General features: G+C 29.8%; 3 protein-coding genes across 3 annotated transcripts; all 3 read right to left on the reverse strand.

Annotated features, from left to right (window-relative positions):
* Positions 1 to 388: 388 nt before the first annotated feature.
* On the reverse strand, positions 389 to 3,763 carry LOC130669929 (prion-like-(Q/N-rich) domain-bearing protein 25). Its single transcript, XM_057473089.1, has 6 exons — positions 3,439 to 3,763; positions 3,017 to 3,265; positions 2,536 to 2,946; positions 1,947 to 2,195; positions 1,637 to 1,885; positions 389 to 780 (listed from the first exon to the last, which is right to left on the reverse strand). Exons 1-6 carry the CDS (start codon positions 3,539 to 3,541, stop codon positions 758 to 760), a joined length of 1,284 nt encoding a protein of 427 aa, XP_057329072.1. The 5' UTR covers positions 3,542 to 3,763; the 3' UTR covers positions 389 to 757.
* LOC130663114 (prion-like-(Q/N-rich) domain-bearing protein 25) lies at positions 3,722 to 4,510 on the reverse strand. Its single transcript, XM_057462201.1, has 3 exons — positions 4,480 to 4,510; positions 4,149 to 4,391; positions 3,722 to 3,999 (listed from the first exon to the last, which is right to left on the reverse strand). Exons 1-3 carry the CDS (start codon positions 4,508 to 4,510, stop codon positions 3,722 to 3,724), a joined length of 552 nt encoding a protein of 183 aa, XP_057318184.1.
* Positions 4,511 to 8,249: 3,739 nt separating this feature from the next.
* LOC130663121 (protein eyes shut homolog) lies at positions 8,250 to 15,809 on the reverse strand. Its single transcript, XM_057462211.1, has 12 exons — positions 15,671 to 15,809; positions 13,885 to 14,091; positions 13,649 to 13,808; positions 13,314 to 13,462; positions 12,969 to 13,217; positions 12,639 to 12,884; positions 12,291 to 12,539; positions 11,974 to 12,225; positions 11,609 to 11,857; positions 11,276 to 11,524; positions 8,619 to 8,867; positions 8,250 to 8,524 (listed from the first exon to the last, which is right to left on the reverse strand). Exons 1-12 carry the CDS (start codon positions 15,807 to 15,809, stop codon positions 8,250 to 8,252), a joined length of 2,673 nt encoding a protein of 890 aa, XP_057318194.1.
* Between the last annotated feature and the right edge of the window lie 354 nt (positions 15,810 to 16,163).

The following is a 16,163-nucleotide window of genomic DNA, read 5'->3' on the forward strand; positions in this document are numbered from 1 at the left end:
ATAAAGTTTAGAACTCAAACTTCACATGCATAGATAAAATAGATAACTCATAACTGCTTAGATACTATTGAATATTAATCATACATGTAAAATAAAAATTAAAATAATAAAAACATCAACATCCGGGACACTATATTTTCTAAAACGTATTTGGAATGTTTATGGACGACTGATTTTTAAGAAATTAAATATTACGGTTATTTTTAAAAAACATTAGTATCTTATTAGTAAATATATTTGATAAGGCCTAATGTGTTTTTACAATGGAGTATAATAGTTGATGGCTCTAAATAGAGGACATCTGATAATTCAATATGAATAACAGCTTAATTTAAGTTTAAACTACGCCTTATTTTTAATATTATTTTACGAGTAAATAATTGCGTTAATATATTCAATTTTAAAAAGGCATACATAAAAAAAAATGTTGGAAAATCTTAAAGCGTACACCTCAATCGCTCATGATAATTATTTTTTCATTATTACTTTAATTATATTATTATTATAATATTTTCATAATAAATATCATCTTTTAGATCCTAGCGAAGTCGAAAATTTTTCTCCTTTGGTAAATTTAAAAAAATGTTTATATTTTTTTTAAATATTTAGTGTTCTTTAACAGAAAGTCTTTGAGCCTCTATCGTAACACCTTAATTAGCTACTCAAAGACAATATTAAATGTAATATAGTTAAACAATGTATTAGGTAAAGAATAAAGAACTTATTTGACTACCATCAATGCAATATATTGTCAGGGTCATGGAATATAGAATGGTCTTACTGCAAAAAAACAAATATATGCTTAGAATAATTTGGTTACAATTAATTATATACATATTTGACGAAAATAATGTTCTATTAATTTTCAACGTTTTTTTTTTAACTTCCCGCTAAAAAAATTGAAAATTTTCGAAAATTCAGGATGTTTTTGGTTTTGGTCCCATTTTCTTAAATCAAATTTCTATCAGATCTTGACATTTTGAGGCTCTAGGATGTTATTCTGACTAATTTCAAGATGATGTCTGAGTGTATGTTTGTACGTATGTAAATATCTGTATCTTTTGAACGGATCAACCGTTTTTGAACGTCAAGGTGTCATTTGACACGGCTTGTCAATATTTAAAAACTGTAAAAAATTGAAATTAATCGGTAAGGTGCGTTCAACGATATTCCAAAAATAAAATTTTTTCAAAAGTGTTTTTTTTTTATAACTTGCAATGTGCTCGATGGATTGATTCCAAAACCCACTGGGCTCTAAAACTTTAAAAGCTGCGTCGAATGCTATCTCAAGCATCAAAATCGGTTCATTCGTTCAAGAGAAACCGTTGTCGAAAGGATTAAAAAAAATTTTTTTCTTAGTTTTTTCGAAATTTTTCAAAAACGACTCAATAAATCAATTTCAAAATTTGACAAGCTTTAGAATTTGATAAAACGCGTCGATTGCTACCTTGGCCGTTTCAATCGTTTAATTCGTTTGAGAGATATCATTGAAGAAAAAATGGTATAAAACGTTTTTTCTCGAAAAGAACGGCAAACAAAAGTATTTTCGAGCTCGATGAGCTCGAAAACAGTGGGAAGTTGTAGGGCTGGCCCGCAGGGCAACCGATAGAACGATTTTTTTTTTAATACTACTTACCTGAAACACATAGATTATTCGACACACGCTTGTAGCCTGGAGTACATTGACACTTATTATCGATACATATTGAATTTTCAGCGATACATTGATTTCTATTCCAACAAAAGCTCTCTAGGAGTGGTAAGCATGTCTCATTTTGTACAGCAATATGATTTGATCTACAAACACATTTTTTATTTTTTGAACAATTTGTATGTAATGGATCACCACAATTTGAACGCTCAAAACAATCAGATATTGTAGTTACTGGAATAATAATCAAATTATATGTATATATAATGGAAAAATAACTCGTAGATATACTCACTTTTTGCACACTGACTATCGGATATTGATGAATGATTAGGTTGACATTCACATTTATTATTTAGACAACGTAAGGCTTTAATATGACATTCTTCATCATTGAGACAAAATACTCCAATGTGTGGTACACATGTATTTTTGTCTAACACAAGAGTGTTTTCGTTGCATACACATATTTTTTCTTCAGAACATTTTGCATTTTTAATCGAATCACAATTTACATTCGATTCACACTTCTGGCCTAACAAAACTTTGCCCAAAAAAAAATTATTTATTTATTAAACGCCCTCGGCTATTTCACTTAAGAAATTACAAATATAATATAAAGTGTAAAGTGTTATGGTAAATTAATAACAACCATAATATTTGAAAAATAAATATGTATATTCGGTGAAATTCAATCTATCGAAGTCCGAAAACGAAACGAATAAAACGACTATTACAAAGTAATTACATATAGAAAATTAAACATTAATAAAAATTGATAATCTATTTTTAATGGAGAGAGTAAAAAAAGGAAATATCAATATCGCCATAATCACTAATTATATTTACATTGATTTTTTGAAAAAGCCAAAACTTATACTTACTCGGCTCACATTGGTCATTAGATACTGCTATGAAATTATATTTACATTGACATCTGTTGAAATAACAAAAAGAATTATCCGGAATGCAATCTTCATTCTTTGAACAATAACCACTTAGAATTGGTTGACAAATATCGTTTAATTCAATGTAAGTTGGTTTACAGATACACGTTTGGTTTCCTGAGCAATATCTACGCTCTGAATCGTCACAGTCGTTATTTTGACGGCAAAATTTTGTTGTTACAAAGCATTGTTCTTTCGTTGGACAGAAATCGTATTTTATTGGTTCACAAGTTGTTTCATTAATTGAAACATAATTTTCTTTACAGACACATTTTTTATCTATTGAGCATTTTGCATTTTTTATAGCATTACAATCTAAATCACAATCACAGGCTCCTTTTAAACGCTCTGGAAAATGAAAGTAAGTAAACTATGTTAAACTTGTTCCCAACACGTTGATTTATATAATTATAGTAACCTGATATGCAATAATTATCGGACTGAGTTGAATAATTACGTTTACATTGACATTTATTCTCAATGCAAACAGCGTTTGATGTTGCACATACTTCATTGTTCGAACATAGTTCATTTAACAAAGGTGAACACGTTGTCTCATTTAATGCAATGTACTTTTCAATACAAACACATTCGTTATTCTCCGAGCATATTGAATGCATCACATTACTACAGTCGTTATTATTCCTACAGTATCTTCCAAGATAACCTTGCAATAGGGAAAAATAAGTAATTGTAGAGTCATGTGGGACAAGTGTGCGCAGTGGTAGGTGTGCACAAACCCATGCATTTCAGTCCAAAATGAATAGGTTTGCGCACACTTGCCCCAAATGACTCTATGGCACGAATCTCGAGCTTTATATTTTTGATGAATGTACTAACTTGACAAACATTGGTTATTAGATCGACGTAAATAATTATTCATGCATTTGCACATTTTACGAAAACAATAAGAATACATGGGATGACAATCACTACTTTTCATACAATATTCTCCGATAAGCGGCGCACATGTTTGATTGTCTAACTGAAGATAATTCGATTTGCAAACGCACTTATTGTTTTCAGAACATTTTGCATATATTATTGTTTTACAGTCATTATCGGCTTTGCATGCAAGTCCTAAGAACACTTATTAAAACAAAAATATATAAATATTTTTAATCTACAGTATTCGTGAAGTATACTTACACGGTAAGCATTTGTCATTGAGTTCTTGAACATAGTTAGGTTGGCATGAACATTTATTATTAACACAAATTGAATTATTAAAATGGCAATGTTGATCAGAAAGACAAAATTCGTCTAATAATGGTACACAAACTAATTTATTATATTGTACATAACCACGTTTACAAACACATTTTTTTTTGTTTTTTGCGCATTTAGCATTCGGTATTATTTCACAATGTGGGTCTATTTCACAAAATACTTCTAAGAATTCTGAAATGTATTAAACCGATTTCCATTCAATTATTTTTGCTATTTATAGATAAAGGGCGTGAAAAATGGACTACCCCCCAATAAAGGTAAAAAATTTTTTTACATAGTCTTTACATAAATTTTTCTTTGTATTGAAGTTAAAACAATACCTGGAACACATTTGTCAAATCGTTCTCTGTAATTATATTTACATTGACATTTATGATTAATACAATCAGAATTAACCGTAATACATTGTTCACTATTCCAACAATATTCGCCTAATAATGGAGCACATGTTTGATTAACTTTAACGTAGTTTGATTTACACACACATTCTTTATTTTCTGAACATTTCGCATAGTATATTTTTCTACAATCCTCGTCATAGTTACACTTTTGTCCCAATTTAACTATGATGAATTAAAATATTATTTACACCTATTAACATAATTTAGTTTTGCGCTATTTGTTGAAATCAAATTCTATTTGTATACTTACTTGGTACACATAGTTTACTGGGTATAAGCATGAAATCAGATTCACAACGGCATTCACTTTTTATACAAACAGAATTAGGAATAGTACATTGTTCAAGTGATGAACAAAATTCAGTCAACAATTGTTCACATATATATAAGCCACTGATTCTTTCGGGTCTACAAGCGGTATTTAATTCACAGCATGGTTGTGAATAAGCAGGATTACACTATTATTAAATAAAAAATTTTTTTTGTAACTCACACTGTTAGAAGTATTTATTTGAGCCAAATAAGATTTATTAATAGTTAATAAATGATTTATTAAATGAGAATTATTTGAGCCAAATAAGCCATTTCTTAATAGTTAATAAATGGCTTATTTGAATAGAAAGAAATGACACATGAAATTCAGGTTATAACTTTGAATGGAATGAGTGTGATTGTTAGTAAAAATTTATTATAATATTTCATTTTTTTTATATTTTTTGTATAATAATTTTTATCTTCAATTAACATTAATTGTGTGTATTATTTTCTTTAAAAAAATAAAATTAAACAGTCCTATAAATTATTCGTCATAACCTTACTTAATTAACATCACGTGTCATTTCTTTCTATTCAAATAAGCCATTTATTAACTACACCGGCACACAAAAAAAAATAAGTTCTCTGTACTTTTGACGGGACCGATTTATTCCCATGTATTTTGACCCGCTGAATCCGAATTCAAGGTCCGTTTAACCCGTATACCCTCAGATTTTCAGAAAACTTTAAAAAACCTCAAAAATACACAAAAATCGACCGTTTTTTTAATTTATAAATTTTTTTAACCCTAACTAAGCATGATTTTTATATATTTCGGTCCTCCCCATACTAACCTGAAGTTTATTTGAAACATTAGCCATTTAAAGTCTGAGTAAATTCCAAAAAACCCCAAAAAATTGCAAAAAAGCAAAAAAATTCTTAGTATTGTGATGAAAAAAATTTTTGGAAGCATATTAAAATTTTTTTATGTTTTAGGCCAAAATATTTTTTATATATATATCACAGATCGAACAATATGATTTCTTTTATTTATTTCGATTTAAAAATTGATTTTTGTTATACCAAATTTTATTTTTTTCGATTTTTTGGGAATTTTTGCCATTTATTTAAAATTTTAGAGATGTCTGAGCTATGGATGTTCGAGAATTATATGTGACAGATAAACATACATGAAAATAATTATTTATTTAGCCCTATAAAATTTTTTTCATCACAATACTAAGAATTTTTTTGCTTTTTTGTAATTTTTTGGGGTTTTTTGGAATTTACTCAGACTTTAAATGGCTAATGTTTTAAATAAACTTCAGGTTAGTATGGGGAGGACCGAAATACATAAAAATCATGCTTAGTTAGGGTTAAAAAAATTTATAAATTTAAAAAACGGTCGATTTTTGTGTATTTTTGAGGTTTTTTAAAGTTTTCTAAAAATCTGAGGGTGTACGGGTTAAACGGACCTCGGATTCGGATTCAGCGGGTCAAAATACATGGGAATAAATCGGTCCCGTCAAAAGTACAGAGAACTTATTTTTTTTTGTGTGCCGGTGCTATTAAGAAATTGCTTATTTGGCCCAAATAAATCTCATTTAATAAATCATTTATTAACTATTAACAAATATTTATTTGGCTCAAATAAATACTTCTAACAGTGCATGATAAGAAAGCACCTCTTTGATTGGTTAAAAATGACACTCCAAAGGATAAATATCGCGAAGAATATCCATAATGTTCGTGAAAAATATGACAAATCTACACTTTATATATATACACTGTTTATTACTCTCTGAAATTCGAAATAGTTAAAATCGTGACTATTCACTGATTACTAGGGGAAAGTATGTCACTAATTCAAATTGTGGTATACGTTTTACTGGCAATAAGTGACTGGTCACTGCCAAATAATGATTATCACTTGACTCACTAATTCGTTTTTAGTGTTTTTAGAGAGTAGTCACTAAGCAATCCAACAGAAAACCCAATGAACAGTCGTCTCGAGCTAAAGACAACGAAGAGCCCTTAGACTATAGAAAATCATCTTACTGCATGTAATTATAATGTACAATTCACTATATGAACCTGACTAGAAACTCTAGTTATTTTTGCTGATTGTGTTGAAAACAATTCAAATAATTTTAAATTATTATAAAAATTAATTTAATCATATTTAATTATTACTATCATTATGTCATAATCTTGTATATCAGACATAAAACAGAAATGAACTTATAATAGTACGATTTAATATTATTTAAGGTTATTAAAAAAATTTAATTTAATGTAGCGTCCTTTTTTACCAATAAAAACATTCTTTCTTACCATTCAATGCAAAAATTTTCGTAACGTATTGAATAGGAAGAGTTTAACGACTTGCGCGGAAAGATTGGAACTCGACTAGTTACTGTTCTGCACCCGACTCAGTACGGTGCTGGAAGAAAATGCTCGGTTGTGGTGCAGCGCCACACTGATTACTGTGCGGAACCTGACTGAGTAGTATGCGCACACGACTTAGTCAGGTCCCGCACAGTAATCAGTGTGGCGCTGCACCACAACCGAGCATTTTCTTCCAGCACCGTACTAAGTCGGGTGCAAAACAGTAACCAGTCGGGTTCTAATCTTTCCGTGCGTGAACCAATCATAGTCGTTGTCGAAAACACCTTCCAGTCAATGTGTTCATATACTATTTTGTATAATATTTGATTATCTAATATTAAATAATACTTACTGGATATTTATATTGTGCACATTGATTATTTTCATGGCTTATGTTTCCATAAATTGGATTACTTCGTAACAAAATCAATAACATTTTAAATGGAACAAACGATAGAATTTGTTTAATCATTTTTTTTTATTTTATTGTAATATCTAACAACAAATCGAAATTGTGTGATTATAATTTTTAAACGGTTGAAAATAAAGCTTATTAAAAAAAAAATATAATTATTCCATGTAATTTGATAGAAGTCACTACCGAAACTTATAAAAATTTAACTCTTCTATTTATAATACTAATTGTTCATAATTATCTATTGCATGCCTTAAGCGCGAGCGTAGGTATGCTCTACTCTCGCCTAAAAATTAAAAACTGGGTTCCGTCAGAGTTTTTATTAAAATGCCTTAAGGCAATTATATAAGCAACTATAATTATCACTGTTAAAAAAAAACCTTGACAATGTATTTTTAAAAAAGAAAACAACTACGCAGTAAATGCTAGATATCGCGAATATGGGAAGCACTAAATTATTTTACTCAATACACAATTTCGTATTAGTACGATAAATGTAACAAATGTATCTATATTAATTAATTAAATCAACTCAAAAATTGTATTGGTTTACATTGCACAGAAATTTTTTATTACATAATTATCATTATTTTCAAATAATAAATTTTCTACATACAGACTATGAGATACAGCTACAAAAGTAGGCTGCATTGACATTCTAAACCAATACATCATAATTTTTAGTTAGACACCAGCAGTTCGTTTCTTGAGTGAAATCTGGGAATACTTGGAATAATTTACTGTCACTGTATCCTCTGATTATTTTCAGTACATGCTGCGAAAATTTTCGATTGATGATAAAAAATAATTTTGGAGCTAAATTATCAAAGCCGATAAATTTAATCATCGGGAACATCAATTAGACACAATAAAGATCCCATTAATATGCTTTTATTATATGTTTATATTTGACGGCCGTCGAAATTACACTGCAAATTTAAAAATGATATAAAGTTGTCCTTTTACGTAAAATTTATTGCATCCATACCTGGAAAGCATAAATCGTTTGATATGCTTACGAAATTCGGTTTACATTTACATTGATAATCGTTACAAAAAGAGTTCGAAACAACACATTGATGGTCATTCCAACAAGGTCCGCCAATAATTGGAGAACACGTCCAACTGTTGACTGCAATATTATTAACTTTGCAAGCACATTCTTTATCATTCGAACATTGCGCGTGCCAAGGGTCTCCACAATCTAAATTATTCTCACAACTATGTTTTTCATTAGCTAGAATATTTATAAGATTTAATTTAAAAATAATATTTATTTGTTGTAAGCATATTCGATACACATATTGAAGTGTGTTTTCAAATTCGCTCACTTGGTACGCATTGGCTGGCTGATATAGAAGAAAACTTAGGTTTGCATTGACACTTATTATTCATACAGTGGATTGTATTATAACGACAATTTTCATCTATTGAACAATTTCCCCCGATAATCGGTGCACATGTAATTTCATCAATTGCGGTATTATTTTTAGAACAAACACAAATTTTATCCGGAGAGCATACAGCATTTGGTATTATTGAACAATCATTATTATTTTTACAAGCTTTTCCTAATGTAACTACACCGAAAATCAATAAATATTATAATGTCTTATGTCCAATTTTGCTCACCGGTCAAAAATGAATCATAAATGCACGGAAAACAATAGATCGTAATGGTTACTGTACCACACAAGATTGATCTTAAAGTATGTAGAAACTAATCTTAGCACAATACAAGTTCTCGCTATAATAGAGGTGGGTAGTTTTTACATACGACTGAGTACAATTCAACATAGTAACCATTACTATGTTACACATTATGTTGAAAACACGACCGGTTACCCGGATCGTAATTTCTAGCCTCAATCTAGCCTCATCGAACCCAAGTAAGCCTCAATCCAGTCTCACTGAGTAAAAAAAGCATTTTGAGCCTCAAACAATTCTCACAGAGCCTCAAATGATGCTCACAGATCCTCAATAAGCCTCGATGAACCTCAAATGAACCTAGTCTCGACTATGTAATTTAAATTCGATTAGTACACACAAAAAAAAAATTCTCGACTGAAGGTAAATATTCTTGATTCAAGAAAATTTTTTTGGAGACCTCAATTTTCTCAGATAAAGTAGAAATCTTCTCCAACCAAGACGAATTCTCTTGGCTCAAGAAAATCTTGACTTGGTTCCCGAAAACGTTTGTCTTCAAAAATATTTTCTTGACTTAAGATATCTGTTTTTTCTGTGTATTATTTGAGGCTCTTTGATCATAATTTGAGGCTCATTGAGGCTCTGTGAGTATTATTTGAGGCTCAAAATGCTTTTTTAATTTCCCGCTAAGAAAATTGTAAATTTTTTACTCAGTGAGGCTCCGATTGAGCACGGAGAGAAAAGAATAGTTCTGATTCCTATGCTAGAATGGTAACCATTACTATGTTACATTGTAACGAAGACTTTTGTGAAACTCCTGTGTGAATTTGCTGTAAAAAATCTTTAGCATTGTGGCAAAAATATGAGTGATAGCTCATTCGATGCGGAATCAAATTTTGAGCAAGATGTGTTTTTTATTTTTTTTATTTATCAAAATTTCAATTTTTTATTAACAAAAAATATAAACAAAATAAAGAATCTTAGATTGTTGTTGATAACTCAATAACTATAAGCGATATCGAAAATCTAAAAAAAGATCTTTAAAGAGGAGGAAATTTCTGAAAAAAAGTCTCGACTCCCCGAACTCTAGCTCCATAAACAATAATTTTTATTTAATGTTGAAAATTGCATTCCGCGAGGCTGCTGTCTTACTCTAACCTCAAGACGCCAATGTGACAGCAGCCTCGCGGAATGCAATTTTCAACATTAAATAAAAATTATTGTTTATGGAGCTAGAGTTCGGGGAGTCGAGACTTTTTTTCAGAAATTTCCTCCTCTTTAAAGATCTTTTTTTAGATTTTCGATATCGCTTATAGTTATTGAGTTATCAACAACAATCTAAGATTCTTTATTTTGTTTATATTTTTTGTTAATAAAAAATTGAAATTTTGATAAATAAAAAAAATAAAAAACACATCTTGCTCAAAATTTGATTCCGCATCGAATGAGCTATCACTCATATTTTTGCCACAATGCTAAAGATTTTTTACAGCAAATTCACACAGGAGTTTCACAAAAGTCTTCGTTACAATGTAACATAGTAATGGTTACCATTCTAGCATAGGAATCAGAACTATTCTTTTCTCTCCGTGAGGCTTACTTGGGTTCGATGAGGCTATATATTATAACCCGGGTATCGTGTTCACATTCACCATTCGCTAACCACATAATATAGGTTCTTTTCAGCAGTAGATGTATGACTACATGAAATAAGTATAGACACTGGTAAGTAACCACTGGTAGGTAACCATTCCTGTGCTGAGTAAGAACTGTTGTTTTCAGTTACATGTTCGACTACTGTTCAGCGTCGACTGAAAACAACAGTTTTTGCCCAGCACAGGAATGGTCACTATGTTGAATAATCAAGGAACGTATTTCTTAACGTTTTACTGCTGAAAAGAACCTGTATTATGTGGTTAGCGAACAGTGAATGTAAACACGATAACCGCTCGTGTTTTCAACATAATGTGTAACACAGTGATGGTTGCTATGTTGAATTGTACTCAGTCGTAAGTAAAAACTACCCACCTCTATTTTAACGAGAACTAGTAATAAGCTAAGATCAGATTCTACATATTTTACGATCATTCTTGTGTAGCACAGTCACCATTCCTATCTATTTTTTCCGTGTGGTCATTTGTAAAAATGAGCCATATACGCTCTATATTTGCCCATACATGCATGAATGATCCATGTATGAATCATATATGATTCACATATGGCTAATTTTCATATATTTTCTATAGATGGGCATATGTAATTCATTTTTCTCGGAAGATAAACATTTTTTTTCCTATTGAATAAAATTTATAAATTTTGCGGGAAAAAAAATTTTACTTACGTAATATACACTGATTGTTAGATTTAGGTACATAGAAAGGTTTACAGTGACATTTACTAGAGTCACAAAATGAATCCGGAGTAAGACAATCGCTGTCATTTGAACAATGACCATTTAAAAGTGGTGTACACAATGTTTCGTTCATTGCAGTATAATTCTGTTTACAAACACATTTTTTATCATCTGAACATTCAGCGTTTGTTATTCCTTGACAATCAACAGTAGAGTGACAAAATTTTTCAGTGAATTCTTTTAAAAGTAAAATTAAAATATTAATTATTTATCTTATTAGAAAAATTCAAATCTTTTAATTTTTCTACCACAATAATTTACCCAATACACATTGATTATTATTAATCGGGACAAAATGAATTTGGCATTTGCACATATTATCAATACACTCTGAATTTTCCATAGCACATTTTTCACTAGTTGAACAAAATTCCTCTAATAGTGGAGCGCAAGCTTTTTTGTTTAATTTAGCATGATTATTCTTACAAACACATTTTTTATTTATTGAACATCTTGCATTCTTTATTTTACGACAATCAATATCATCCTTACAAGATAGGCCCAAACGTTCTGTAAAATACAATATAACGCTAAACTTAAAGAATTATTATTGAATCTATGAAAATAGTTCGAGGTTTTATGATAATGTCTTATTAGCTCATTACTACGATTAAGTATTTACTGACTAGGTAAGCATTGATTATTGGATTGTGATGTGACATTAGCTTTACAGGCACACTTATTTTCTACACATATGGCATTGTCAGTAGCACATATTTCATTGTTTTGACAGTCTTGATTTAGTAGTGGTGCACACACAGTTTCATTTAATGCAACATAATTTGGTTTACAAATACAATCTCTGTTTTTCCCACAAACCGAATTTTTTTTTATTTTGGTGCAATTTTCATCATTATCGCAGTAACTCTCAGAAAAAACTATGAAGTAAAAAAAAATGAAATTATTTATTTTGACTAAATTATTTAAATAATCTTCCACTCACCTGGTGTACAGTTTGTGTTAGATTGATGAATAAAATTTTGTTGACATTGACATTTATTATCAATGCAAATTGAAAAATGTGGAAAACATTCTAAGTCACTATCGCAGTGTTCGTCGATTAGTGACTCACATCTAACGTTCGTGATCGTAACATAATTTAATTTACAAACACATTCGTTATTGCTTGAACACACGGCATATTTTATGTATTGACAATCCTTATCGATTCTACATGATTGTTTCAAATAAGCTTGAATATAAGATTAAATTAAATTATCTGAATAATTGTTATCGATTCAATATATACATATATATACATGTAATCTAGATCATAGATAGATGTATTTACTTGGTAGGCATTGATTGGATCGTTCTAAGTAGTTAACTTTACATTGACATTCAGTATCAACACAAATAGAATTATCGGTGGCACACGTTTCATTCTTCCAACAAAATTTACCTAATAATGGCGCGCATGTAATTAAATCTAACTGAACATTATTTTCTCTACAAACACATTTTTTTTTGTCCAAACATTTTGCGTGTCGAATCTCATCACAATCTTCGTTAGTCTCACATGACTTTCCTATGTAATCTACAATGGGATAGAAGCAAATTGTAGATCCTTCATAAGCATAATTTCATATCAACGAATTCGTTGTCTTTCAAACATACGTACGAGATATACATTCATTGTCATTCCGTAACATAAAACCATATTTGCATTGACATTTATCATTACTGCAAAAAGAATTATCAAATACACATTGTTTATCGTTTTGACAATACCCGTTCATCGGTACAATACAAGTTGTATCATTTAACTGAGTATAATTTAATCGACAAACACACTGGTTGTCTTCGGTACATGTTGCATACGGTATTTTCCGACAATCACTGTTTTTCAAACATGTCTGTCCCAAATTAACTAGTTTTACAACAAGAATAAAAAAAAATAAACAATCAAATTTCATTCATCTATAGTGTTCTATTGTTTTAATTTCATTAACAATTTAATGGTTACCTGCAAGACATTCTTCATTTAATACAGCAAGATAATTTGATTTACATTGACAACGTTTATTAATACAAACGGAATTAATTACTGTACATTGTTCATCCGACATACATAATCCGGTCAGTTTTGGCCAACATGTCGTTTCATTTAATCGACTATAATTATGTTTACAGACACATTTTTTATTTACTGAACATTTCGAATTACTAATTTTTTTACATTCTTGATCAATGTCGCAAGATTCATTTAAATATTCTATGAAAAAAGATAAACAATTACTCCTGATGATAATTTACTTCATTCTTATTGGTTTAAAGGACATTCAAACTCAATTTTGATACAGATAATCATGAAGAACAATACATAATTCGAGGTGAAATGCATTTGCAAACGTTTGATGGCACCGTTCAGCATAACTGAGGCAGGGACCATCAATTGGCTTTGCAGTCACCTCTTTGTTATCTTTGTCACATAATGTTCTATTTTCATCTTCATTATTATCTTTAATTTCAAATATTCGCATAATTAAACTAACTTGGTATGCATTTATCAATGCTGTATATGTATCCAGGTTTACATTGACACTTATTATCAATACAATCAGAATTCTTTGCAGCACATAGATCATCATAAAAACAATCTATATTAATGTTGGGTGCGCATATAGTACCATTTATCGGAATATAATCAACATCGCAGAAGCATTCATTATTTATCAAACATATTGAATGCTCTATTATACTATTGCATTCTTTATCAGATCGGCAAGGCATACTTAAATGTCCTAAAATATAAAATAGCAAAGAATTAATTTATTGGACAATATGATACGTGAAAAATTTTTTCATTTTCGATACAGTCAATCAGAGTAGCATTGGTTTGCTTTTCTGAAAAATTTTTTATAATGATGAAAATAGGGGAAGGGTGAAAAAAAAAAGTACCGCTAGGGGAATAATAAATTTTTGTGTATTTGAACACGGTGAATCTTATTGTTCTGACTTCTATTTGAAGTATTAAACCAAATTTACAATTGTCATAGATAAATTTTGTTCACGGGTGGGCAAAACGGACCATCACTAAAAAGAAGTAAAATTTTTTTCTTTTTAGTAAAAAAAAAATGACTAATAATGTTGATTATTTAATCTAAGCTTTTTTTTCGTGGCTAACAAAATATTAAGTCCATTGACAAATTCCTGAAAAAAAATTTTTCTAAAAAAAAATTTGGGGATATCAAAATTGTGCAAAAATGACGATTAGAAGAATTTTGAAAAAAAAATTTTTACCAAATTTTTGAGGTGGCCCGTTTTGCCCGCCCTTCTCTTATATAATAAATCAAAAATAAAACCATGATTTCGTATCTTTATCATTTATAACTTTTAATGAATTTTTATATTTAATTGGATGTGTCACCTCGATTGACTGTAATTTGATCAATAACATATACCTTCTTTACAGGTATTTTCATTTCGCCGCACAAAGCCGGTCTTACATTGACATTTATTATGGATACAGATTGAATTATTAGTCATGCAATCACTATCGATCCAACAAGGACCATTTAAAATAGGTACACAGTGATTTTCTCTTGTCATCAGAGTATTCGATGAACAGATACAAATTCTATTACTTGAACACTTCGCAAATTTTATGGCATCACACATTGTATCATTTTCACAACTTGACTCCAATAATTCTGCATTACATTTGAATTGAAAAATTTATTATGTTATTCGTTCACAAATATCAAATGCTTAAATTAGTCTCATAAATTTTCATTTTCCATCTTTACACGGAGAAAAATTTTGACTCGTAACCTACCAATTTTAATTGTGCTGTCGACCAAACTTGAAACAGGAAGTGAAGAATCAAAAAAGTTATTATGATCTTGTAAAAAATCATTACGCCACATCACAATTATTAAAATATATGAAAGTAATTGTTATTAAAGCTTATCGATAAACTTTTCGCGCGTAGTAAGTGTTCTGATACAACATACTAAATTTTCGTATGAGCATAATAATTTTTTAGATGCTTCACTTCCTGTTCCCAGTTTGGTCAACAGCATAATAAAAATTGATAGGTTTCAGAAGATTTAATTCGTTACAAATTTCTAAATGAGCAGAATTCAACCCGCACCCGATACGAATTTCCAGCAAGTCTAAGCATTAAATTAACCATAACGTTCCATTTCTTAAAAATATCGGACTCCATGGTTCCGCCTATAGAAATAAAAGCTATTACTTTAATAAGATGTCAAAACTCACTCGGCAAGCATTGAACGTTAGATCGAGGCAAAAAATCAAATTTACATTTGCAATGATTATTAATGCACATAGAATGATTGACTCCACATTTTTTATTACTCCCACAGAATTGATCTAATAATGGCGCACAAGTTATTGAATTCAATTGTACATGATTTAATTTACAAATACATTTTTTATTGATTGAACACATTGAGTCCAGTACTGCACCACAATCTCCATCAACCTTACAAGACATTCCTAACACAGCTGGAATAAAAATGAGTTAATAAATTGTTATTCTATTTATTTATACTCTGACAAAAAAATAACTTTTAGAACTATTGTATTGTCTCCATACAAGAAATTATGCTATTGGAACTTTTCAATCTAATATATTTTCAGTGCAAAAGTTTGAAGATTTCATTCAAAATAATTCTCTTAATCGAAGAAATTTGAGCTGTGCTTGAGATATGGAGAACTTCTTTTTTTTATGCACCTGAAAATCGGAACGTTTTTCGTGCAACAAAAATGAAAAAATTTATATAATTTGAATTTTGACTGCTTAAGGTGACTCAAGTTGGGGGTGGCCTACAATTTTTGGCTGATATAC

This window comes from Microplitis mediator, chromosome 1 (genome assembly GCF_029852145.1).
Source record: "Microplitis mediator isolate UGA2020A chromosome 1, iyMicMedi2.1, whole genome shotgun sequence".
Classification (NCBI taxonomy): domain Eukaryota; kingdom Metazoa; phylum Arthropoda; class Insecta; order Hymenoptera; family Braconidae; genus Microplitis; species Microplitis mediator.